This window comes from Chrysemys picta, chromosome 7 (assembly GCF_011386835.1).
Source record: "Chrysemys picta bellii isolate R12L10 chromosome 7, ASM1138683v2, whole genome shotgun sequence".
NCBI classification, from domain to species: Eukaryota; Metazoa; Chordata; order Testudines; family Emydidae; genus Chrysemys; species Chrysemys picta.
The window spans coordinates 60,156,864-60,183,105 of NC_088797.1; the positions used below are offsets into that span (position 1 = coordinate 60,156,864).

General features: G+C 46.7%; 1 protein-coding gene across 3 annotated transcripts; it reads right to left on the bottom strand.

Moving 5' to 3' along the window:
- Positions 1 to 540: 540 nt before the first annotated feature.
- Positions 541 to 21,768, bottom strand: LOC101950285 (annexin A8). 3 transcript variants are annotated; one of them, XM_005313687.4, is made up of 13 exons: positions 20,200 to 21,768; positions 18,132 to 18,178; positions 12,739 to 12,829; positions 12,377 to 12,471; positions 11,355 to 11,468; positions 9,033 to 9,123; positions 8,228 to 8,307; positions 7,542 to 7,601; positions 7,125 to 7,218; positions 4,502 to 4,597; positions 4,229 to 4,287; positions 3,155 to 3,277; positions 541 to 811 (listed from the first exon to the last, which is right to left on the bottom strand). In XM_005313687.4, exons 1-13 carry the CDS (start codon positions 20,225 to 20,227, stop codon positions 752 to 754), a joined length of 1,038 nt encoding a protein of 345 aa, XP_005313744.1. In that variant the 5' UTR covers positions 20,228 to 21,768; the 3' UTR covers positions 541 to 751. The 3 variants fall into 3 exon arrangements, with proteins under 3 accessions (XP_005313744.1, XP_065409419.1, XP_023969513.1); XM_065553347.1 differs by lacking the exon at positions 20,200 to 21,768 and adding an exon at positions 19,132 to 20,178 and having other exon boundaries at positions 542 to 811; XM_024113745.3 differs by lacking the exon at positions 20,200 to 21,768 and adding an exon at positions 18,275 to 19,097 and having other exon boundaries at positions 543 to 811.
- Positions 21,769 to 26,242: the final 4,474 nt, after the last annotated feature.

Sequence of the window (26,242 nt, forward strand, 5' to 3'; positions counted from 1 at the left end):
GATTACTGCATGTTTGGCAGCATGCATGATCATGGCCTGAGCATCCACATACCCACTTGAAGTCCAGGGGAGTGAAGGGCTCCCAGTAGAAGAGAAGGGAAGCTAAAGCATTAGAACACTAATGGTAAGATCTCTAAAGGTGCCTAGGGAACATTGGTTTTTATGGATATAGGACTTGAGCTGGGCAGAAATGGGGCTCCCGACTTGTGAGTATTTGAGAATTTTAAAATTTTCCCATCCCAAATGAGAATAAAGTTGAAATCTCAAAAATGTTCATGAAGCGACAAAGTGGGGGGAAATGGTTCAGGTCAATTGCAGCCTTCCAAGATGTTTCATTTTGATTTTAAACCTGTTTTTAGTATAAATTTACCCCAATTTCAAAACAAAAAAAGCAATTTCAAGTCAAAACACCAGAACTTTTGTTTTGAAAGTGTCAAAATGGGATGTTTTGATAACTTTGAAATTAAAAAATAATTGAGTTGAAATGGACACTGTTTTGTGAACAGTTTCAATTTTCATAAATTGGCATTTTCCTGGGAAAAAACATTTTGTTGAAAAATTCCTGACCAGCTCTTTATTGGGTACCCAGATCACATAGATGCCTTTAAAAATCTTAGCCTCTAAGCAAATTTTCCATTTTCTATTTATTCAGTGCTAGGTATTTTCTAGACATCCATTCCCAGACACTTATTCATTGCCAACATTTTCCGTGCCTCCATTTCAACATCTTGCCTTTTCCCTTCAGATTTCTTCATTTATCACTGCCACAGAGATTCAGCAAGGCTGTCTTGTAATCACCACTTGTGTCCTCCTGACAGAGGGAAGAACAAAAATAGAATGGAACGTGGAGGACCATGCTAGCATTCTAGCTCCATAGGATAAACTCACATCTGACAAGGGCTTTGAGAAAGACAGACTCCATTGACTTCAATGGATTTATTCCTGATTTACACCCCATTGTAAGTGAGAGAAGAAACAGGCCTAATAGGTCTTCCCCTCAGTGTAATATATTGAGCCCGATTCTCCTCTCACTTATACTGGTTTGCAACCAATCAGGACTAACTCCACTAAGTCAATGGAGTAACTCAGGAGTGAAAAATCATGTAAATGAAAAGTGGATGCAAGCCCGTTGTACTCAAGGTTCAAACTGCCTGAGCATTTACGCACCATTCTCCCCACTCACTGGCAGAGAAAGGGTGGAGCACTTAGTTGTGAAGCATCAAATTTGTACCATCGCCACTGCAAATCCCAAAGGAGCATAGAGCATTGCTGCTTACAGATCAAGGGCCTACAGAGCATCCTTAAAATGGTCTGACTGGCTGCTCAATCTACGTCCATCACTGATTTCACATTGCACCACCGAGGTTTTAGTGCCGCTGTGATCGCTGGCAGCGTAGAATTCTTCATTGGTCAATGTGCTTCGTAAGTCAAGTTTTTAGGAAACAGACAAATCTCTCAGTCTCTGTCGAGGGGAGTGTTAATGAGAAAGTGATGAGATGCTCATTTCATCCTCTCTGGGTATTTTGGGGGACCTACTGCAACGTCTCAGCAGGAATTATTATTCAGTCAGGACTCTCGACGACCGATCATTAATCAACATGACAGATACTGACAATGTAGATTAGAAGAAGGGACCTTAATTACAGAAAGATTTCCCAGGGGACTGCTCGTGGGGGCCTCTGTGCTATTTGCACAGGGGAAGGGAACAATCCATAATGACAGAATGGGAGAACGCTGGGATTTCAACCCCATTGTAGAATGGGGCTTTTTACTAGGGATGAGCAACCAGCTTGGAAACCAAAAGAATCCAACTCCAAAGCATTCGGTGGGTGGATGGGGCGTTGGAAAATGTTCAGTTTCTAGACCTGTCACACACAGTATATGGGCCAGATACCCGGTTAGTGTAAATCACCATAGCCATTTTTCCTCCAGTCCACCCAGAAGGCCTCTGGACAATGCAAGGGTCTCTCCTCCAGCCCAAAGAACGTTCTAGAGTGGAAAGGAAACAGGCAGGGACCAGCATCTGGTGTTTATTGTTTTATATGATCTGTGCCCTCTTGTGCTTTACATGATTAAGGAGAAGAGCATCAATGCATTAGACTCTGTGCAAAGTGTGCATTCACAGCTGCCGCGTGCCCCTGAGCGAGTTAAGCCAAACACCTTTGGGGTGGCGTTCTGGGACAGGGCGTGTTTAAACACACCGGAGTCTGAAGAGTCACCGTTGTGCCCAGGGGCGAGGAACGGGACAGCTGGTTCCAGCTCCCCATAGGAGGTGCCAGAGAGAGGATCTGTGTTCCGAGAGTGTGCCTAGGGAACCCAGCATTGGGGCAATGGTTGGATTCTGTTTAGGCTTCAGGGGCTTCAAAGTCTGGGCAATCCAGAACCTGGCATTCCCTTTGCTGCAGCCCTAGGGAGCGGCTGGACGGGGCGCTCGCTAGGATCTATGACAGAGCGACACGGCTGTAATCCCCTTGGAGGAGTTGGTCCAAGAGATTTCCATGCCCCTTGGCTCTGCATGGGAGAGGACAGGCAGAAAGCTCTGCCTGCAACATTTTTGACCAATCCAAACAGGGCCACGGCCCTCTGCAAAACCCCGCCCTTGGCGCCATCCCCTGGCTGCAAAATCCCAGAGATTAAATGGGTGACTGTTTTGCCCCTGCTGGCTCCAAACTGCTCTGCTAGGCCAGCTGGTGGTGTTCAGCTTGACAGAGGAACTAGGGTAGAATGGGCAATGTGTGCTGAACCACACATGGGCAGGGAAGGGAGCTCGGACAGCGGACACCAGCTGCGTTCAACCACAGTGCTTCAGCTGGCTGAGCTCAAAGCATGTGGGAGCAGAACTTGCTTGGTGCAGAGCCTATGGCAGTAGAGCCAGCTTCCATCAGCAACTAGTCTGAGCACAAGTCCTATCACCTGCAGGTCACATTCCATGACTCACCTGCTCAGGCAGGTGTTTCCCTAATGGACAAGGAGGGATCCCCAATTCCCTCTGAAGTTTGACTCTTTTCGGAGGACTTATGGAGGAGAGAGTCACAATCTTACTGGGGGGTAGTCCTTCACCCAGAAAACTTATGACAGCACCCAGACACCATGGTGATGGACGTACCAGAAAGGCATGTCAGTGATTCATAACAACAACAAAACTGCTGCTTACCAGAATCATGGTGGAGAGGGATTTGCCTGCGATCTTTAGGAACTCAGCCTTGATGAGATTTAAGTCAATTTCACTCCTGGAAACGATGACCCTTATGAGGGTCCCATCACAAGTGCCTGCTCCCTGCAATGACACATTTATCACTTTGGCAGTGCCACCAGGTATTAGTATGATCTCATTTTCCCTCTTTTTGGGGATGGGGGTGGGGAGAAGAGAAGGCAGATTTAGTGTTTGCAAGTTGGTCCAAGATGGAAGAGACCAGGTTTCAGATGCTGCTGGGAATGAATTTAGCACATCTCTGCCTCTCTCCCTGGTGGCCCACTATTCATGTCACAAAACCCATCCTGCAGTTTGGTGTGACTGCCAATCTTTGTCCATGAAAAATTCAGGAGCCAAAGACCTGCAGGGTTGCAAGCATGAACGAAGGTTTATTGGTGCATACAGCACAGCTAAGCATGATAGCTTTACAGAGCATCTGCCCAGGGTTCCAGCCAATTTGTTTAGTCCTTTACCCTTATGAAGATGAGGGTAGCAAAAAACTTGGGGGAAGCCTCTCTCATTTGTAGTCTTCCACTGAGGGGGACTGCATAGGCCCCACATTTCTTTGTTACATCGATGAACAGTGGGCTAAAGAGCCCCATTAGCATTGACACATTCAGCCTCAAAGGCTTCAGGGATTTTCATGTACTTCCCCCTAGACTTCTTTTGTTTGTTTTAATGTCACTGAGAAAAATGCATCCTAAAAACCAGCAAACTTATTGGTACCAGAACAACTTAACCACCACTAGGGGCAAAACCCAGCCCGAATTTATACCGAGTGCAAATCCGATGACCTCTGTGGGGGTTGCACTTATGCAGCTGAGGTCGGAACTGGACTCCTTGTGCCAGTCTCAACTCCACAGAAGCAAGTTCCTTCAGGACTTCAACCCTACATGTCCCTCTTCTTCCAAAGGGGCTAGGCCTGACTCTGCTCTCATTTGCACCAGTTTTACCCCACTGCCCCTTCAGTGCTTCAGACTGAAGCGAGAGGAGAAGCAGGTCCGCTCTGAACAGCCTGTGCTATAACAGTCTTACCTTCAAGGCATGGTACAGCCGCTCTGCAAAGTAACTGTGGATGTTCCTCGTGCATTTCACTAGACACAGGAGAAGGTTCAGTTAGTGCTCAGGATCAGTCTAACCCAGGGACAGCAGATGATAGTAATTCAACTCCCTATCGCCTTCTCTAAACCGTCCCATGGGATCATGGCAGCTAAGAAGTGCCCCGGTATTATGGGATGGATGTGCTTAGCCCACTATTGCAGTAGAAGAGAAGCGTAGACAAGAGTAAGGGTGTCCTGTGTCCCTTACCAATAGCCAGCATGGCGTCTTCTAGCGAGCCGTGGGTTTCACTCTGGATGCTGTCTTCTAGGCTTTTACTGGCGAGCTTCTGGTATTCATCAAAGACTGTGGGAAACAACAAACGAAGGACTTTTTAATCCAGGCCAAACAATTCCCCAGGCATTTTGTGCCTTCTTTCCACTGGTTGCGCTTCTGAGGGGCCTGACCCAAAGCCCATAGAAGTGAATGGCCTGATTCCCATTGACTTCTGTGACTTTAGATCAGGTCCAAAAATGCTGACACCACATAAACCCAAGTAAATATCCGCATGTGCATATGATGGGTAAGAATGCACGAAGATGGGCACTGGTATACGTAATTACTGGCTTGCATTTGGAAATACAGGTTTGCTCATTGCATGTTCATTTGGAAATCTGGCCCTTAATCCCTATCTTTGGCTGTTGATCTAAATCAGGTTCCAGAGGGATATGCATGGCTCTAGCATTCAGTTTTGTGTTTGCTGCTGTCACTGGCTCAGGGAGCCGAAGGAACACTGAACTAAAACAGGATCTGGGTTGCTTGTGGATGGGGAAAAACACCAGGGGAAGCTTGGAACTTGTTGTTTTCCTCCATGCAAAAAGAAACAAACCACTAAGTGAGAAAATCATAAGCAAAAATATAGAGGTAAATTCCAAGATCTTTGGATTTACTCAGATTCCTGCAGAAAGTTCATGTTCAACTACAGCAGTGAAGATTTGTTTTCTCTCTATGTAGAATGTAGACACTGCAGGTGTGGAATTATTAAGCCTCAAGTTTGATTTCTAGACCTGCATACAGAGCTAATCATTAAAGAAGAGCTGTGTATTAGGGAAGTTATGGAATCTCCTTCACTGGGGATTTTCAAAACAAGGCTGGGTAGCCATCTGTCTTGGATGGTTGAGACGCAACAAATCCTGCCTCTTAGCAGGGATTAGACTAGATGACCCTTACAGTCCCTTCTAACCCTATGGTTCTATGTAACACAGTGAGCTTCAAATTTAAACCCCAGCAGTGTTCAAGCTTATCTCCTCTAACCTCAGTGCTTAGATACTACAGTGAAAGACACTAACAGATTGGAAATGACCTTCTCAGCTCAGGCCTATATCAGAAATAAATTGAGCTGGAATAGAGTTGAAATAAACTGAATTTTAAATGGATACGATTACTCAGCTCTCAGAGAAGTAGGGGGAAATTAGGGAAAAGCAGCTTCTTGCAAAAGGCCAAACCAAACCCATATTGTTTTTACTGTGACATTAAAATTTATATGAATGATTGATAGAGGTTTAATGTTCTTTAATATGACCTTAAAAAGTAATATAAGTGCAATGTGTGCATGTGAATCATGATGCATTTAATTAGGTGAGTAGTATCAGAGGGGTAGCCGTGTTAGTCTGAATCTGTAAAAAGCAACGGAGGGTCCCGTGGCACCTTTAAGACTAACAGAAGTATTGGGAGCATAAGCTTTCGTGGGTAAGAACCTCACTTCTTCAGATGGCATCTGAAGAAGTGAGGTTCTTACCCACAAAAGCTTATGCTCCCAGTACTTCTGTTAGTCTTAAAGGTGCCACGGGACCCTCCGTTGCTTTTTAATTAGGTGAGTGGATCTCAAACTATTTACCCTCCAGCCCTTCTTTGATCAACGATTTGATTTTTTTTTTAAACTCATGATTTTTGGGGGTCTGCCTCATGATTTTTGATCTCTCGAGGCCAGCAATACAGAACGGATTCTGTGAGGTTATAACTGGAAATGTAAGAGGGAGTTGGCCTCAGATTCCTAGCAAGAGGCCACAGAAGCCAAGTTCAGGTTCACCTGCTGTAGGCACATGGTCCAACTTTGCACCGGGTGACTGGCCTATTATGAACCTGGGCACAACAGCCAATGTAACAAAGCCTGTTAGTCTGAACTGTCTGTGGTCACTGGCAGCTCTACGCTGCTCAGGGGACGGTCTGAAGTCTTATTTCCCTCTGTCACTAATACCTATCATGTTCTTAGGAGCATGGTGCAGAGATTCCACCTGAGTGTTTTGTGATTCTTCAACATAGAACAATGCCACAGGTATGAACAGCATGTTGTAATGCATTTTAGAAAGTGACACACTCTCTCTCTGGTGTGATATCTTTTATTGGACCAACTTCTGTTGGTGAAGGGGACAAGCTTTTGAGTGTCACCAAGCTCTTCTTTGGGTCTGGAGAAGGTGACAAGGGTGATTACCATCTCCAGACCTGAGGAAGAACTCCATGAAACTCAAAAACTTGTGCCTTCCACCAGAAGTTGGTCCAATGAAAGATATTACCTCGCCCACCTGGTCTCTCTATCCAGCCATCTTTGTCTAACACACCAGTCTCTATGGTACCTGAATCTTCAGTAAATGGACTGATTTGCAGATGTTTTGAGTGCTAAGATCGCCCACCAAAGCAAATGGGAGCTTCTGGATGCTCAATACCTCTGAAAAAAAATCAGGGCATGTATTTAGGTGCTTAAATGTGGATCTAGCTGCCTAACTTTGGGCATCCCAGTTGGCCTGGGCTGGCCTCGCCTCTGCTTTCTGTGGGGGATGCTTTCTCATTTTGGAAGCCGTTGCCGTGCATGGGAATGCATCCCCCTGCTCTGTACCTCTCAGCAAGTGGGTGGCACTCCTGGTGCACAGAATGGTGATGAATTGGATCTCGTCAGTGCCCCGTATCTTCTCCCCAGCAGCGTAAAGAGCCTGTGATTGAAACACATCAGTTACAGCTCCCAGTGACGTTAGAGGCATGGATCTCACAGAGGAGGGGCTCATGCAGCTCGGTGCAAAGCAGCATTTCCGCTCCCACTGGATGTGTGCTGGGGCACTGCTTGTGCTGCTTCGACAACCAATTCTACATGCCACTTGCTGCCAGGTGAGCTAGACCTTTCACACCACAACCTCTGCTTTTGTTTAAACTGGGACAGTAACGAATTGTTACAGCAGGGTGAGTAATTCCATTCCCTACCAGGTCACACCATAAGAATCAGTGTTATGGTAAAGGACCGGTCACTTTATAGAAATACCTGTGCGTCCTGAAGCACCATCGCTGAATCCACATAGCATCTTGGATCATCCCTCTCACCCTAGGAGGGTACAATGGAAACACGGTTATTTGTTTTCCTACAGTGCTGCCCACATGAGGATCTCAAAGCACTTTACAGATGGATTAATTCATCCTCCCAGCCCTTCATCCCTGCAAGGTAGGAAGCCATATTGTTACATACAATACAAGAGAAAAATCCTGGTTGGTGAGACCACTCATATGATGAGGAGCCAATCTGTTGCTATTGGTTAACTCAGGTCAATAATTCTGACGCGTGGAGATGCTCTCTGAAGATTGTGGGGCAGAATATGGAAAGGGGGCACAATGCAATTGGGGTACATCACTTCTGAAACTAGCTGGAGAGCAATGCCCTGGTTGCTGTATAGGAATGGATGGTGTATAGGATGGTGCCCCCAGTGGCTGAGTTGACAGAAGCAGCTTTGGAGGCTAACTACTAGTGCCCAAAGGAGCTCTCGACTCTGCGTCAGCTTTTAAAGCAGAGATCTAGATCAGGGGGTCTCTCTGTGTGGGTGATTTATCTAGTAACTCTGATGGCTACCTGCAGCAGGTGGGCTTGCAATAAAAGGCCTGTACTCACTGCTAGCCCCAATTGGAAGAAGGGACGATGAAGAGCCCTGGCTCCCCATTCTTTCATCACAACCTTACCTGAAGGAGGCAAACCAATATCCGCTCAAAGTAGCCACTTGTGTCCGATTTGATGTCCTCTTCCAGGTTAGAACCATATTCTGCAAGGGAAAGAGGACCAAGAAGAGGTGGGGGTGACGTGTGCTCACTGAAAGGCACAGTGAATGACTGAGGTGTCACCATGCCTTCCAGAGACAAATGAATGCTTGGCAGGCCCCAAGAAGGTAACCTGAGGGAAACACATGGCTGTGAGCATCTCACTTAGTCCCGACTCAGGAAGGTGCATCAGCAGGGTGTCTAATTTTAAGTACATCAGTAGTTCCATGAAGTCAAGGGGCCAAGAGCATGCTCAAAAGCCAAGCATGTATTTAATTAAGTACCTTATGGAATCCGGGCCTTATTTTCTGAAACCCTCTCTCAAGGCCAAATGCTGCCCTGGAGCCTTGAGGGACTGAAGGATGGGCATGGACATAAATTTGACAGATTCCCAACTGGGGCATGTCCCAGTAAAGCGAAAACTGGTGAACAAATAATGCTCCATAGACAGGAAGATTCCATTACACCAACATTGGTTTGCTTGCTATCCACATGAACTAAACCCATGACACCTTTGAGGTTTGCCTGTTACTAGATGGGACATTTAAAGATGGGATTTTTTCAGAAGCAGCCAGCGTTGGCCCAACTCCTATTGACTCCATTAGGAAGTCAACACTCAGCTCTTTTAAAGATCCCGCCTTACTAGGCAAAATGTTAGCAGTTAATTCAATTTGCACAAAGCCCCCTTGCAGTGCTTCTATCACACACAGTGTAGCAAAAGCTGCTTTACCTTCTTTGTAAGCTTTGATTATTTCTTTAATTTGCACTTTTGTCCGTGATGCCAGGATCTCTATAATGACACCTTCACTTGTTCCTAGACCCTTTAAGAGGAAAAGAATAAAAAGGCTGGGAGAAAATATTTTGCCATGCAATTAAAGCTATCTTAGAAAACTAGGCCTCAAATTAAAGTGTCTGAGGGTTGTCATAGGCTCTGTGCCGAGCTGTGATAAATTGTCACTGTGAAACCAGGAACCACACGCAACTTGTTCGGTTTCAGTACAGATTTGTTTGCTAAGGCTCACCCCTCCTCTGAGTAATCCTAGAGCTGAGGTTGATTTTATGGGGCTCTGCCCATGTACAATGCATTCATCAAGGCTTTCAAAGACAAGTGGCATAAGAAGGGTGTGAGGAGAGTGGTGCAATCAAATCTATCCATCTACATACAATTTTCATATACTGCTCTTCACTGGTAATTTTGCAAATTGTTAGAAGTAGAGAAATAAAGTCCCACATCACAACTTTGGGATGCAAACATCCCATACCAACCTCTTCTGACCTGGAAGAAGACATTATCCTATCCTGCCCCTCCAGTCATCATCAGTGGCAGATTTCTTATGGGCTTCATGTCAGAGGTTAGGGATTTGAAAGAGGAGGGGAAGTAGTCTTATGCATTGGTCCAAGGAGGACATCCCATGCACAAAGGACGGGCTGGGAGGAGGTGCAGGGATGTTGGTGTTAGAAACTGATGAATGAGTGGCTGATGATGGCCTCTCTTGCAGAGCAGATTTGATGAGTAGGGTGCAGTAGACAACAGGGGACAAGCAGGGAGGGGATGTGTTGTGAGTCCCAAGCAGGCTGCGAAGAATTACAAAGGGATCTCGCAAAACTGGGTGACTTGGCAACAAAATGGCAGATGAAATTCAGTGTGGATAAATGCAAAGTAATGCACATTGGAAAACACAACCTTAACTATACATATACAATGATGTGGTCTAAATTAGCTGTTACCACAAAGAGATCTTGGAATCATTGTGGACAGTTCTCTGAAAACATCCACTCAATGTGCAGCAGCAGTCAAAAAAGCAAACAAAATATTGGGAATCATTAAGAAAGGAATAGATAATAAGACAGAAAATACTACATTGCATCTATATAAATCCATGGTATGCCCATATCTTGAATACTGCCTGAAGATGTGATCACCTCATCTCAAAAAGAGTTATATTGGAATTGGAAAAGGTTCAGAAAAGGGCAACAGAAATTATTAGGGGTATGGAACGGCTTCCATATGAGGAGAGATTAATAAGACTGGGACTTTTCAGCTTAGAAAAGAGACTACTAAGGGGGGAATATGATAATCATGACTGGTGTGGAGAAAGTAAATAAGGAAGTGTTATTTACTCCTTCTCAAAACACAAGAACTAGTGGGCATCAAATGAAATTAATAGGCAGCAGGATTAAAACAAACAAAATAAAGTATTTTTTCACACAACACACAGTCAACGGATGTTGTGAAGGCCAAGACTATAACAGGGTTCAAAAAAGAACAGTATAAGTTCATAGAAGATAGGTCCATCAATGGCTACTAGCCAGGACGGACAGGGATGGTGTCCCTAGCCTCTGTTTGCCAGAAGCTGGGAATGGGTGACAGGGGATGGATCACTTGATAATTGCCTGCTCTGTTCATTCCCTCTGGGGCACCTGGCATTGGTCAGTGTTAGAAGACAGGATACTGGGCTAGATGGAACTTTGTGTAACCCAGTATATCCATTCTTATTTGATGGGCCTGGAAGGGGATGACAAGGACTTTGAACTTGAGCCACTGGAAGGATTCAAAGAATGTGGTGATGTGGTCATTGATGGTGAGGATGATGATGTTAGCAACTGTGTTTTGTGGGGACCTGACATTGTTGGGAAGGCCCGAGAGAGAAGGAGGTTATGGTTGTCAAGACAGCAGAGGAGGGCGTAGATGAGAGCCGTGGCTGTCTGGACAGAAAGAAGAGGATCTTGGGCATTTTATAGAGCAAGAAGTGGCAATAAGCCAGAGATCTGTAATTTTCAGCAATCATTCTTCACCAGAAATAGGGAGTTTTGCACAGTTCTGCTGCTGGCCTCAAGTCAAAGGCATAAATAATATTTTACAGGGTGCCCTTTCCACCAAAGATGTGCTGTAATAGCGTATCCAACCAAATATTTGCTATAAACATTGGCCTCTGAGAAACGATACCGTGGAAAGGGTTCATCCAGTTCAGTTACTAAGCACTTGTATTAGCACAGTAAATTAGCACAGTGTTCCTGCTACCACTTAATAAGCAGCATGTCATTGATTTACCTTCAGGGCATCATGTAATTCCTTGGCATCGTATTTGAAAGGTGGGTACATAAGGGCTATGATGAGCCTCTCAAACTTGCCACTCAGTTCAGACTTCAAGCTGGCAATAAGATCCTGTTAAACACGAAAGATCTAATTAAGGGAAGAGTGCCTCCAATGCTCACTGCGTTGCACGTCACTTTCCCTGAATCTCCATTTGTAACCCTCATGATGAGCTACAGCAATAAAGCTGATGCACAGTGTCATGCTGATTGGTTTCTTATAAAAGCACCTATGGGCTGATCAGGAGGCCACCCTTCTGAGTGGATTCTGTCTAGGTATTTCTGTAGTGCCCCCACCAATAGCTGCAATATCTGGGCACTTCACAAACATTCTGGAATTCATCCCCGAAACTCTTCCACAAACCCAAACTCTTGAAATTTCCCATAGGGAAGCTTGTGCTTTCCAACCGGCTCTGCTCTTCATGCACACATGCTCTGGCCAGCCCAGGCCTGGTAATAAATCAGGGGACTGGTGTTGGACAAGAAATCTGGATGCTGCAGAACATCATGGCCGTTAATTATACTGCATATCTGCAGTAGATAGAACCTTTGGTCCCAAGAACACAGGCCTCCATTAAGAAGGCAGACTTGCACTGATGTAGTAGTGTCAGTGCCCGTCACCTCTGTACCCTTCCATAAAATATCTAGAGAGAGACAAGGTGAGTGAGGGAATATTTTATTGGACCAGCTTCTGTTGGTGAGAGAGAAGAGGTCTGTGTAAGCTTGGAAGCTAGTCCCTGTTGCCAAGAGAAGTTGGTCCAATAAAAGATATTACCACTCCCACCTTGTCTCTCTAATATCCTGGGACGAACACGACTACAACACCAGTGCCAATAGACCAATGGGTGACACAAACACGCAACATCTGACATTCCATCTAGCAGAGGGCAGTGCTCCCATGGTCTCTAACACCTCCCTTTCCAGGAAAAACATCATGCAGTGCAAAGAGAAAGTTTATCAGACGTCCTTTCTCTGGATAACCTTTCCGAACTGTTCCTTGAATGATCTGGCAATCTTTTGACGCTGTGCATTACTCCTTTTGGTGAGGACGTCGATTATAGCCTGTTCGTCAGTCCCTGGAAACGAACAATGATAGGATGTAAACACACTGTGCAGGAGAATAAGGCAAGACATGTCTAAAACTCCCAAGGGTATTACCCATCCGACCTTCCCAAACTCACTGCCCTGACAATGAGGGAATTTAAGCACATTTGGAGCAGCTTGGATTCTGAATCCCCGCGTGATGGCATAAACAGCGGTAGTTTTCTGTAGGGAATTGTGCTAATGCTATAACTGAAGTGTAGAATGTTTTAAATACATGGCTGGTAATAGCGTCAACTCACCCAGTCCTTTCATGGCTTTATACAAAACTTGGGCATCAGGTGTGGGGTCAAAGCTCAGGGTGCCTCTCACTGAGCTGCCATCTTCATCACGCTGTAAGAAAAGGCAACTATGTATCCCATGTGAAATTAGTTTGATAGGGCTCAGTTCAGGTCCCGGTGGACCTACAGCACAAATTACACTATTGCAATAGGTGCTCATTAACTCCTTAATGGCAGTCCCAGCAGAAAGACCTGACTATTGAAACTGGACTTTCCTGTTGCCTGGAAAGGTGGTATCTTATAATGTTCACAGCATATACGCGCACAAGTTAGATAAACACACAAAATACTATTGCTGGAAAGGCTGCAATGTAACACAACTTTATTTCTTAGAATCCAGAACGATAACACACAAGAACCCCAAACAGAAAGAAATAAAGCAGGCTGCTCCCTAAAACAGCGGCACAACTCACCCCCCTTCTTCTAGGTTTCCTTTCTGCAGACTGGCTCTGCAAGCCCCAGATCACAAGCTTCCCTACCGAGCCCCTAGCCTGCAAGCAGGACCTGGAAACCCTTCAATCTTAAAGTGATAGCTTGCCATTTTAAACACAGTTTTCCAGGCACCACGTAAATCATGAGCAGGGTTGAGTATTTGTGTGTGATACTATACCTCTGCTATAACCAGAGTGTTATCATGCAGGATAGTTTTATACATAACTTCATCTGTTCCATGGCATATCCCTGTTGAAAACATGGGCTTTTCTGTGCCACAGTTTTACTTGGCTGGCTCCTGACTGAGGTGGAGTTGGGCGTGACTGGCTTCACAGGGTGTGGCATCCCAAAGGAGTGCTACAGGCCACGCAAGAGGAACCAGTGTATTTTGCAAGGGTGGATGAAACTGGAGAAGTTCAGGTTTAGCAAATTTGAGCCAGAATCTCTTTCCTTCATGCACAGCCTGGGGTCCTGGCTTAGAGGGGGTCTCTGGGCAAGCCGCAGGGAAATGGCCAGCCCTCTCCTCCCTGTACTGTTTATTAAGTGGTAGCGTTTTAACACATCCCAACCCTGTGATGCAAACAGCCCAAACCCAGCCTTGCAGCGTAGGGTTCACCTAATGGAGCTAGCTGGGGACAGGTTTCGATTTACCCGCCAACTCCAGATAATTTGGGGCCTTAGGCCTTGTCTACATGGGAAAGATTTTTGATGTAAACTAAAAGTGTGAACTTACACCAATACAGTTGTTCTGGTATTACCCCCTGGTGGACAACCTTATTCCAGTATAAGAATGCCTTTTCAGGTTAGTTTATGTTGCTTGGGAAAGGGTTGAAGCTAAACCTGAAAGAGGCATTCATGCCAGATTAGGAGTCCATATGGGATAGCCATTTCAATATAACTGGTGAAACTTGCCCACATAGACGACCCCAAAGTCTCCAATCAGCTGGACTCAGGTCTAGGAGACTGCTTTTGTGAAAGCAACATGTCATACCTTGCTAGCCTTTCAGACCATCTGCCTCCAAGCCTATCCCGAACCTTACAAGGGAAGTCAGCGGTCTTCTTTGATTAGTCAGATGAATTTATTTACATTCTTTTTCTCCATGGGAGGCAATTGCCAACCTTGGACTCAGTTTTCCAATGCAGAGCTAATGGAACCAATAGTCACCCCTACTCAGCTTTTGTTAGCGCTATCTGCCGGGTAGGAGACTGGGAACCATGCCCATAGTAACGCTAGGGTGGAGCTGCATGCTGGTGACCTTGCAAAATCTCACGGGAAACCAGGCATGCGAGTCCTGGAGGAATCTTTTTCAAGCTCTTCTACCTGGCAAGGCTCACTTGGAGACGGCCGTGGGCTGGAAGAATGTGGGCAGCAGAGGGATTGTGTGTGGGAAGAACTTGGACTGCTCGGTAAATCTCTAGGAAAAGAGGTGTGGAGGCCGAGGCTGCACCAGTGGTAATAGCAGAAGGGATTCAAACTTAAGCAGGAACCACAGGGTGAAATACTATGGCCCATGTCATGCAGGAGGAGGTCAGACTCACTAGGTGATCATAATGGTCCCTTCTGGCCTTATTCTCTATGAAACAAAGGTTCCTGTCCGCTGACTACATTTGCCAGAAAGCAGCTGTTGGGGTGGCCTAGCTCTATGCAGAAGAAATGAAGGAAAACATCTGTGTGGATGGAAAGTTGTCCGCGTACATCCATGCTACTGTATCTAGCGCCCTTTGAGACACAGCCTAGGACTGGAAGCAGTTGGAATAGTGAGAGTTACTTGCATAGTTTTCCTTGTATGTGAAGCTTGGTTCCTTCTATATTAGGGGCCAAGGGGGTTCCTCTGTCTAGATTTAGTTAACTGGGGTTTGGTTTACTTAGCCCATAGTTTGAATATTAGGTTTATTGCTGTTTCTCTGTCTTTATTTATCCTTGTCCTCATACCTACATCAACCCCGCATGGGCACCCAAAGTTAGCTGCCCTGCTAAACATCTTCCTCCCTGTTGTTGATTGCATTGTCTCCCCAGTCCTCCCAGTCACACTTCTTCACTGCATTAAATTCAAATTCATTGTCCTCCTTTTCACAGCCCTCCAGAGCCATGTGAAGGGCCAGATCCTCAAGTGAGGTGCTGCCACTGTGTGCTATACTTCTGGTGGAAGGTGGCAGTCCAGCTGGCATTCCTGACCCTGGAAGGATCACCGCACCATTGCTTATAATCAACATCAAGACTCCCATGCCCCTTGCTCCTTGCTACTAGCAGAGGGGATGTGGACAAGGAAAGGAGGCAAGATTGGGATGCCCCACTATTGGCTGCAGCTCCAGTCCCTGCGGGCTGTTAGCAGCCTGGGTGTGAGGTAGAGCAGCCTGGGGAGTGCTCCAGGTTGGTGCACCGTGACTCCGAGATTGGGGGAGTGCAAAGGAGAGTTTTAATTTATAGGGGTTTGGTGGCAAGGCAGACAAATTTAAATGATCCTTTTAAAAAAAAATCCCAATCAGGGATTTGAGTCAGTTCTGGCTAGAAGGAATCAGGCATGACTCACAACCACCCAGGTCCTCTATTTGTGTTCTCTGGCTGTCATAGCCTCGGGAGAGAGAAAGGTGTGGCCATATCAGGTTAGGACAAGAATCTGTCTGAGACTCATTTGGCTTTCTGTTTCCAGGTGACTCCACATAGCTACTGACTGAAATGAGTCAATGCATGTGTCACTGCTATAATGAGCAAGACCATTAGACAGGCAAGCAGAGGAATCTGCTCCACCTGACATGCTCCTAATTTAGGCTTTTTTACTTGTGACCATCTCTAGTTACAATTTTCCAAATTGAAAAGTGGCGTTTTGTCCAAAAACCTAAGTTTTCCATGGGAAAATGTGGATTTTTTTTTAATGGAAAGTTTCTAAAAAAACAACATATTTTGTATTTTTAATTGAAATTTTCAACTCTGTTTTTCAAAAACTAAAAGAAAATTCAAACTTTGCTCCCCTCCCCCACTTTTTTATTGATTAGAAAGAACAATCTCCAGGGCTCTGGAGTGGTCATGGTTCCGTGCTTTGCTTCCTCTTTCCACTCTCATTTTTCAAAGTGCCTCCAACTTTGGAAGAGAGACAGAGCAGCAAAATTAAAAATTAAAAAAAAAAGGAAAAAAAAAGGAAAAAAAAAGGAAAAAGTCATGCCCCCCATCCACCCATTATTCATCTTCTTGGACCCGGTGGTGAAAGGGGGGAGAAGAATGCTGACATTTCAAGTTTCATGGAGAAAAATGAGGGGGGCAAAATGAGAAAACATTTAAAAAAATACAGAAAATTGTTGCATTTGAACCCTGCGAAATGGAAACAAATTTGAAATATTTCCATAAAATGATTTGTCCATTTTCCAACCAACTCTACCAGTAACAATCACAGTAAAAAACCAGAGCAAATGTTTTGTCCACTTGAAGTAGAATCCTGGCCCTCACTGTTCTCCACATTTTATACTGGATAGAGTAAAAGCACCAGGAGATACATGATCTGAGGTGTACACTGATCTGTATCACATGAGAGCCATAGAGCCCAACTACTGGGCAATACAGAAAGGAGGAGGCCTTGGGACAAAACAGTTAATGGAAGACAGCTAAACAAACCCCATAAGGATAATGACTGTTTGGCGATGGTGTTTGGAACACGGCTGGCCATTGCTGGGTGGAGAACTGGACCACCATTCTGTGGAGGATTTTGAGATTTCAGAATCTGGTTTCATTCCAGTTTGGAACAAAAGCCAAAGCTCTGAAGTTCTCTGCGGAAGGGAATTATTCTCTGCCCAGCTCTGGGGCAGTTTGCCTGATGGGCTGCCATAGAGCCAGAGACCCTGGAAGCTGCAAGAACCTAGGCTGTCTAACAGCCATGTGTCTTAGAGTTTCGGAGCTGGATCTCCCTGGCTCCCCATTAGCCTGCCAGGTGGGCTCTGGAGGAGCTGGATGGCTCAGCTGGCAGGAAGCCAGATAGGCTTCCAATGGAACAAATTAAAATGTGTCATCAAAATGTTTCTGACCCATTCTACTGCGTACAGGGCTCCTGGTAACTCTGGTGGCTGGTAGGTGACTGTTCAGGAAGTAAACTCTTTCCCAGTTACCAGCACACCATCATCATGTAGGTCTCTTCTTTATCTCCAGCTCTTGGTAAATCAATACAAAGTCACAGAGTGGAATCCTGAACCTACTGAAGGTAACAGGAATTTTGCCATTAATTTCAGTGGGGCCTAGATTACACACACTATCAGTTGCTGCCCTCCGTACTTTGACTTTAGGTACAGAATGGGTCTGCCTCAGTGAAAGCCATTCAGCCATTGGACCAGAATTTGAAATGTACATTTTCAAAGTAATGTGAACTTTAAAGGAACATTGTGGTCTTGGCTCCCAATTGAGTCTAGCTCCCTGAACTGATATTCAAAACCCTCCATGGCAATGGCATAGCTACTTGAGACCACATCTCCTTCTAGGACCAGGACCTACCACCGCAGCTGGAGCAATCAGCCTGGTAATCAATCAAGAGGTTGATGACAATGGGAGGTTGAATGTTTGCAGGAGCTGGACCTCGACTAACTCATTCCCACAAGGGAGAAGATAGACCAAATTGTTCACAGCTCTCAGAACTAAATGCAGAATTTACTTCCTCCGCTTAGCTGTCCTTCAGTAAATTCTCCACCCACCTAACCCCTCTCATAAGCAAACAGCCAATAAAAGTTCTAGCCTGTTGCTTAAAAACCATCAAACATATTTAACAGATTCCTCAATCAAACACATGCACACAGAGTGATCATGCAGCAGGTGTGGTCAGTTTGTAAGTGGAAGGATTTTACTCTGTCTCTACACATAGAATTTATATATTGTCTGAGGCATGACAATATGCCTCTGAAATCACGTACAGAGAGTTTCACACTCCAGTATTTTCTCTACTTACCCAGCCCTTCCACCACGCCATGGTACACTTGGAAGCAATTCTTTTTCCTGTAAATAAAGGAAGTTACATGTTAGATCTTTTGAAAGTTAAAGTTCTTGAGCACATGTGAACTGGAAAAACAAAAAAGTTTCCTGCAAACTCACCACTAGAAAATAAGAAAAAATAATTATTCTGCTCTCTGGAGGTCTATTCACACTGACTGCTGCAGGGTCTAACTGGCACCTCTGCACCAAAAATGTACACATGTGCGCCTTCCTTTTCTATAAACCCCACAAGGCAACACCCTAAAGACATGGTTCAACTGGTTTTTGTACATATGATCTCACTGGCAGAGATGCGGTTGCTTAGTAACAGGACTTCCCTGGTTAAGAGCCTCACATTCAAACTTGGTTGACTAAAGTTTGAATTTCCCTTTCTGATTTTTACAACGTGTCTGCCTTAGCCCCAGGGGCTTGTGCAACATGGAAATTACAGATAATGTCAAGCTACCAGTGTGGCCCAGAGGACCCTACAACACTCAGATTAATTGCTCTCTAATTATGAAAGTACTCTCGCTACCTGTCCCCCAATGAAACAAGACACTAATTCCCTCAGCTAATCCCCACTCAGTGCCCAATCCCTCCCAGCAAAGCCTAGGAGAAAAAAAGGAGCCCTACAGCTTGCACCGAAGCATACTATGTTGAGGCTGTGAAGACTCAGGAGGGAAGGGTGTTCCAGAGCCCCATGTGGAGAAGGTACTGTGAGATGCACCCTCTCTGTCGTAGCAAGGTCTGGGAAATCAAGGGCCTCTGACAATCACAGCAGCACCAGAATGATGTGAGGTAGGAAGTGGTCTGTTAGCCAGGCCCAAAGCAACTAGATGTAGCCCAGTGGAGATTCCATTTCTATCACCTACTCTTAGGATGATGGACCCATGAGCCCTCCCCCCCCACACACACTAAAGCTGGCCAAACAAGGCCGCTTTGGGGCTTTTCCGAATTCTTCGATGGGATACACAGACCTGATTATGTGTGCCTTCCTGGGGGGAGGGGGAGGGAATCAGCCCATCCTGAGCAAGATGGATACAAGTGTAATGGGCCCACGGCTCTCAAAATGCCAGGCAGCCCAATGAAAATCAGGGACTGGACTACTATGAACTGTAAGGCACCTCTAGTGAGGGACTGGCTGCTCCTCCCAGCCCTCCCACTCGCACAGCCTAGGCCAACTTGACTTAGGCAGACCAGCCCAACCTGGAGAGACCGATCTCTGCTTTAGACCCTGTTCCCCTTCAGAGACTGTGCCCAGGCACCGTGTGCTCAAGTCACCCTGGGGGAATTGCAGTTATTGCAAGGCTTTGGAAAACAGATTGTAAGGGAGTGGTTCCTCCCACGCCCCAGAGCAGTGCCCAGCTTTCCGGGGTCAATAACTGTCTCAGTAACATTCCTTTCTGGAGAGCAACATCCACGCCCTGAGTTAGCGAATAACGCTGCCAGCTGTAGCTCCACCCCTCACATTGTTTCCCCATGATGATCACAGGATCACGCAGAAGTTTCCAGAGTCTGGCCTATTGTGCAAGCCGTCCCAGATTGTCAGGGGTCTCTGGAGTTCTGGGCCACCCCTGGGGTTAGCTCTGTGCTCAGGTTTTCTCAGTTCTGCTGTCAGGACTACCAAAGGTTTGGGGTTGTGGTGTTTAAACTCTGTGCTGATTTCCTCACTGGCAGCTTTGGGGAATTCAAGAATGACTGACAAGAGTTTGCTCAAACTTCAACAGATTTAAAATATATTTTTAAAAGGCGGGGCCTCAGGAGAGGAAGGTGCTAAGGCTGCTTAAAGAGACCTTTGCCCTCTCAAATTTAGGGCTGCTCTGTTTGACCTGGTGCAGCCTGCTACAATCTGAAGGATACCAAGGCCAGTGAAGAATCACTAGGGTGTAGGGACAGCACGGTCATGCCCTCTTCCACCAGCCACGTCCCCTATACCAGCAGGTAGCCCTAAATGCCCATTTAGCCATCTGGCTGCATGGGAAGATGTGACCCCACATGTCATTCATTTAAAGAAAACATCACATTTTTAAACAAAATGTCCTTACCTCTGATATTAAGAGCACCTGAGATCATCGGGTGGAGTAGCTGTCGTTGTTATGTAAGGATGTGGGTGTGTCTGCGCAAAAGAATGGGGGATTTGGCCTGCAGAAAGCAGAACGGACAGTGCTGGTTGTAGCTTGCAGAAGGCTGTCATTGCTGCTATGTTTTAAAATTTTCAGTTGTAATGATTTTTTTAAACTCAGATTACGGTACCTCCGTTCCACCATCCATGCTGTTCACTTTCCTGCTGTCTTTTGTGCATTTTTCACAGTGAAGATTTTCGTGGCCTATCTCTAGTTACTCACTTTCCTGCTCTCCTGGGCTACTGCAACAGGCTAGTCAGACACTGCTGTGTTAGGGCAGCAAACAGGATAGAAGAAAGTTCAGAAACCATGGAAACAAAAGGCTTAGTAAAAACCTGACACCCAATTCCACTCTCACATTGGTGAGAATTAGGAGCGAGTCAACGGCTAGCCATGAATCTAAACTGATGTAAGTGGGAAGCGAATTAGCCCCCATGTTTCTACAAAACCCAAATGCAATCTAACAGCATCGCTTTAACATTTGCACTGATCCATCTGAAGAGAGAACCTTTAAAAAAAGATACTGGAAATGAAACAATAGCATATTAATACATTGTAAATGATCATGGGGACGCAAGTTACTGTTACATGTAGTAATGAGCCAGGAGATTTATTACACTATCAGTAACAGTCTATAATAAAGAAGATGAGAGGAGACACCAAGACTATGTGGTCACTGAGGATCCATTTGGTAAAAATAGGGGCAGCATTGTAGTGCTAGCCACTACCAAAGGTACAGAAGTTGGAATACTTACGTTCAATAGCCTAGGATAATGGTGAACTCAACAACAAACTTATAACAGGAAAGGCGCTAGGTGCTGTACAAACACAGAACAAAAAGATAGTCTCTGCCCCAGGGAGCTGACAATCTAATAAGATGCTATATAAATTCATGTCTTCAGCAGAAGAAACAGGCCTTTTTAAATATTACAGTCAGATTCTTTAATCAGTTGTTTTAGCAGCTACTCCTTCATGTTCCCTGACTCTGAGAACCTGATCCAATGCCCCTGGAAGTCAAGAGAGGCACCGCTTCAAAGGGTGTTGGACCAGACCCTAAGCTCTGGGGGCCAGATTCTCATTACTTGCATTGCTAGAAAACCAGATTGACTTCATCAAAGTCAGTGCAGTTATGCCCCATTTACATGGAGATCAGAATCCAGCCTCCAGTTTTATACATTTAGATGTTCTGCTGATCATGGCAATAGCATTTCCCTGATAAATGATTCTCAAAAGCCTTTGGCAATGGGAGGCAGGAATAAATAGACACACGCTGCTGCTTTCTCTCTGATGCTGAATCTGCAACCCTCACTTCAGTCAGATTGACCTTTGTCCCATTGACACTTTGCAAGCAGGACCAGCACCAGGCACCAGCAAACCAAGCATGTGCTTGGGGTGGCACATTTTCAGGGGCGGCATTCCAGCCAGACTCTTTTTTGGGGGGGGAGGGAGGAGCAGGGGCAGCAAAAGCCTAGAGCCGGTCCTGGCAGCAGCAGCACGTCCTGCACGGGGGGCGCCCTGGGGCCGCTGCAGTTCGCGTCGGGGAGCAGTGCCCACACCTTATGGACGGGCGGGCTCTGAGCGGGGGACACTTGGGTTGGGGGCTGCCCCGCAGGGCGCACGGAACTGCTTGTAAGTGCCGCAGGGCGGCCGTCCCCCAGCGCCGCAGACGGGGCTCGGCGAAGCGGTTCGAGCTGCCCAGGGACTGAGGCAGGGTGGCCAGGAGCAGCAGTAGCAGCAGAGGGACCATAGTGGGGACCGGTGCCCGGGGCGTTGCCGTGCAGGGCCCGCCTCCCGCTCTCTGGGGCTCCTCTCCCTCTGGGGCTGCCCTGCCCGGCTCCTCAGCCCTCTGCTGGGGCGGTCCCCCAGCTCTGCCCTCCTGGGTCCCGGCCGGTCCTGGAGGCAGGAGCCCTGGCTGGAGGAACCCTGGGCTGAGGCGCGGTCCGAGAGCCCCGCTGCTTGCCCCAACCCAGCCAGCGCCGGAGCGGCCGGAGGCAAGTCAGCGGAGTCAGCACTGGTCGGGGGAAGCCCAGTGCTGGGGCAGCAGGGAGTGTGGGTAGTGTTGCCGGCACAGGGGCCCGAGGACAGCAACAGTGAGGTTCGGTGCCCGGAGTGCTTCACACCAATAAACATGCCGGGGTGGAGAAACAATCAAAGTTTATTTGAGATCTCAAAGTGGTGCAAGGAGACAGGCAAGTCTCAAATCGAGCACACCAGCAAAAACAGTTTCTCTCTTCTTTATACATTTTACAACTAAGCCCCCCTCTTTCCCCCTCTCTACCACCTCCCCTTACTCCCCCTCCCCTCTCTACCGAAGGCATGTTTATACATTTAAGCAACTAAATCATTCTAGGGCTATAAATCTAGCTTGTTAGTAACTTCTCTCTAAACAGTTATTTGGTCCTGTTTACCCTTAGTTTATTACCCCTTCCCCAGCTAGAAACATGCAAACCTCATCATTATTGTTTGGTACCTGGTATGAACAAGGTTGTAATTGCTAACTAGCTATTTACACATTCCAATTCCTATCCTTGGCTTTTGAGGTCGATTAGAGTTAAACATGGAAGGACAGAGTTTAAACATGGAAGAACTCTGGCTCAGGCAGGCATAGTAACCCCAACAGTTCCCTCCTTTGAGAATACTCAACAAGTTTTTGGCTGAGTTTTCTCATATTCTGTAGACAAAATACGATTGAGTGCCATGGAGCTGGGGTTCTCAATGAGAGAGTATGCTGGGATTTCTGGGGAACGGGGGGCACAAAGCTTACAGAGGAGCAATTTAAAACAAGCAATCAGGAGGAGGGTGACCAGGCACAGTACCACACCTGTAAGGAGGAGATGCACAAGGCTATTTCCCAGTCCTCCCAGGTTGGGCAACCAACTCCAAAGGGAATCAAAAACTGTGGGTTCCCTTTCCTGAGCCTTCCACTGATCAAAAGCCTGTTCGGCTGACAGGACGTGCTTGTTAATGTCCTGTGAGTTTTCTGGGACATAAGTACAACCTTCACTCCAAATAAGGACACACACCCTGCCCTGGGAGGCTAAAACATAATCTAAGGCCTGTCTATTTTGCAGGGACAGTAACCGGAGCTGGTAAAGCTCTGAGTTAAGGCTTTTCTCTATGGCCAAGGTCTCACTGGCATACTTGGTGAGAAACACAGAGAGCCTACGATAAAATTGAGCCAGTCGTCCTACCCCATAGGATGGGAGAAAGATCATACCCAATCTGTCTCCTTCTGTAATGGGCTCTAGCATACAAAGATCTACGCTGCCTGGCGCGGCCAGGGGGCAGTTTAGGGAGGACACAAAGGGGAGGGGCAAGATATCCTAGATAGCAGCTTCCATACCACTGATGCGGTAGCCACTTATAGGCAGAGGTACCGCAAATATAAAAGGAGTGGCCATTCCCTACCAAGCCATTATAACCGCTACTCCACCTATTTACTTGTCTGTCATTAAACGATCCGAACCGGGCAGTAGAGTCGGATTTGCCGTGAACATAGACAGGGATGGAAACATCACTGTCAGGGGATAAATAATACTGACAGGTGCTATTCCCAGCAAACCAGGTGTGATTGCTGGACTTAAACTGTCGATAGCACACCAACCCAGGGGCCACTGGCCGTAACCTAATAGGGGAAGGGATATATGTTGAGTTGGCCTGCGGCTTCCAGGGTTCGTCCCTTAATGCATACTGGGACTCAATGGTACAGTTCTGCGACAAGGGGTACCCGAGGCATTTTTCCCCCTACTGAACCATCCCCAACAGATATCTGACCAATTCTGAGGAACCACCCTCCAGGGTAACCCTGCAGCATGGTGCAGGATTTGGGAGCATACCCAGCAGTTGGAGAGGTTAAACTCTTGGGCAAAGCAAACCTTCAGGGACTCATATGTCTTTGCCTCTAAGTTAGTAGGGATTCCTTTCCATCCCGCATGTGCCTGGGGGGAAACGGGAGTTAACAAGAGGAGTGTCCCTATGGCAAAGAGCACCACTGTGACAGACCCTGGATCTGAACTCATATTAGGCAGGTGATCCTAGGGCCTAACAATCACAATTCCCCAAATACCCACAAAATAACAATTACCAATAGTAAGCAGATTAAAAACAAAAGGGACCAGGCCACCAGGTTAGGCCGGTCCTGTGAAAACAAACACAACCAACGCTCAGAGGTCTCGCGGGGAGTGCGCTGTGACTGTCCAAAGAGATCACAGGGCATTCCCAGCAGACACTATTGTCGTCTGAATAACAGCTTAAGTCTCAAATCGTCGCTGGCAGTCTTCTCTGCAGGCTGGATGGTCCACCGTTCAGGAGCAGGCACTGCTTTCAGACGAGAGTGATGAATCCAGTTTTTGTGTCCCTCAACCTTTGCTGCTGTATGGGAGACCAGCAGGACGGTGTAGGGTCCCTTCCACTTCTCTTGGAGAGGCTCGTCCTTCCAGGTCCGGACGAGTACGGAATCGCCTGGCTGCAAGGAGTGGACAGGGGCATCCAGTGGGAGAGGTTGCAAATCTCTGGTATACCTGTGGAGAGAACAGAGAACAGCAGACAGAGAGCACATGTACTGAGATAAGAAGCCACACCCCATTTCCCACTCCCCTGCCAGAACCGGTGTACCATTCATAGGCCATGCCCTTCCAAACATAATCTCGAAGGGACTGAGCCCTAACCTGCCCTTAGGGAGAGCGCGAATGCGGATCAGAACAAGGGGCAAAGCATCAGGCCACTTAAGGGAAGCCTCTTGGCAAACCTTTGAGAGGTGCCGCTTAAGTGTCTGATTTGTACGCTCCACTACCCCACTGGCCTGCGGTCGCCATGGCGTGTGAAGCTTCCAGGGGATCTGTAGAGCATCCAATATCTTCTGAACGACTTGGGATGTGAAGTGTGTTCCGTTGTCAGATTCCATCCACTGGGGGAGCAATCTGAGCCTTACTCAGTGCCCCTTGATATCCTCGAAGTCCAACAAAGTTCAGGAGGCTCACAGTGGCTTTAAGGCAAGAGGTTAGACCCACTGCAGCAATTAACAAGTCATCCACATATTGCAAGAGGAGGACTTTGTCCTCGTTGTCCCACTCCTCCAAGTCTCTAGCCAGGGCCTGGCTGAAAAGGGTGGGGGAATTTTTAAATCCCTGGGCCAGCACTGTCCAGCAAAGCTGCTTTCTAACCCTCCTTTTGTCCTCCCATTCGAAGGAGAAAATCTCCTGAGACTGGAGGTCAACCGGAATCGTGAAGAAAGCATCCTTTAAATCCAGGACTGAAAAATGGGTGTACTGCCCCCCTATAGAGGCCAACAATGTATACGGATTTGGAACAAGGGGGTGTAGAGTCTTAACCCGCTCATTAACCGCCCTCAGGTCCTGGACCAGCCGGTATGTGCCATTGGGCTTTTGTACAGGCAAGATAGGAGTGTTCCAAGCTGACTGGCATCCTCAAAGTACCCCGCACTTTAGGAACTGGTCTATAGTTTCCTGCAATCCCTCTCTGCCTTCCCTTTTGATTGGATACTGCTTGATTCGCACTGGATCTTTTCCTGGCAAGAGCTGATCAGTAATAGGAGTATGATGGGCTGCCTTTCCTGGGATCCCTGATGCCCATACCAGAGGAAAAACCCGCTTCTCCCATTGACTCCACTCTGGGGCTTGCATGGCTGAGGGCTCAATTGCAAATGTCATTATCCAGGCATTCTCTGGAGGTAAGGTGAGGCTTATTTCATCTTGAGTGAAATGCAGGGTGGCACCTAAGCGACAAAGCAGATCCCGTCCTAATACAGGCGTTGGACAAACCAGTCTGTGAGATAGAGTTCTGTTTCCCAAAGCACATTCCGCTGGGGCATAGACTGGGCACTTAGTTCCTTTCCCTGTGGCTCCCACCACAGTGAGAGAATCTGCCACAGGCAGCTGAAGGGGTTGGTTTACAGCAGTTCGTGCAGCTCCAGAGTCTATTAAAAAGTCTATGTCTGAATCTCCCA

Bases quoted from the DNA above. Each gene is read 5' to 3' on its own strand.
- LOC101950285 (XM_005313687.4), bottom strand. From the start codon at position 20,227: ATGATCTCAGGTGCTCTTAATATCAGAG. The intron at 18,179-20,199 runs GTAAGGACATTT...CTTTATTTACAG, and splicing joins AGGTGCTCTTAATATCAGAG to GAAAAAGAATTGCTTCCAAG. The intron at 9,124-11,354 runs GTAAATCAATGA...TTCCTCTTAAAG, and splicing joins AATTACATGATGCCCTGAAG to GGTCTAGGAACAAGTGAAGG.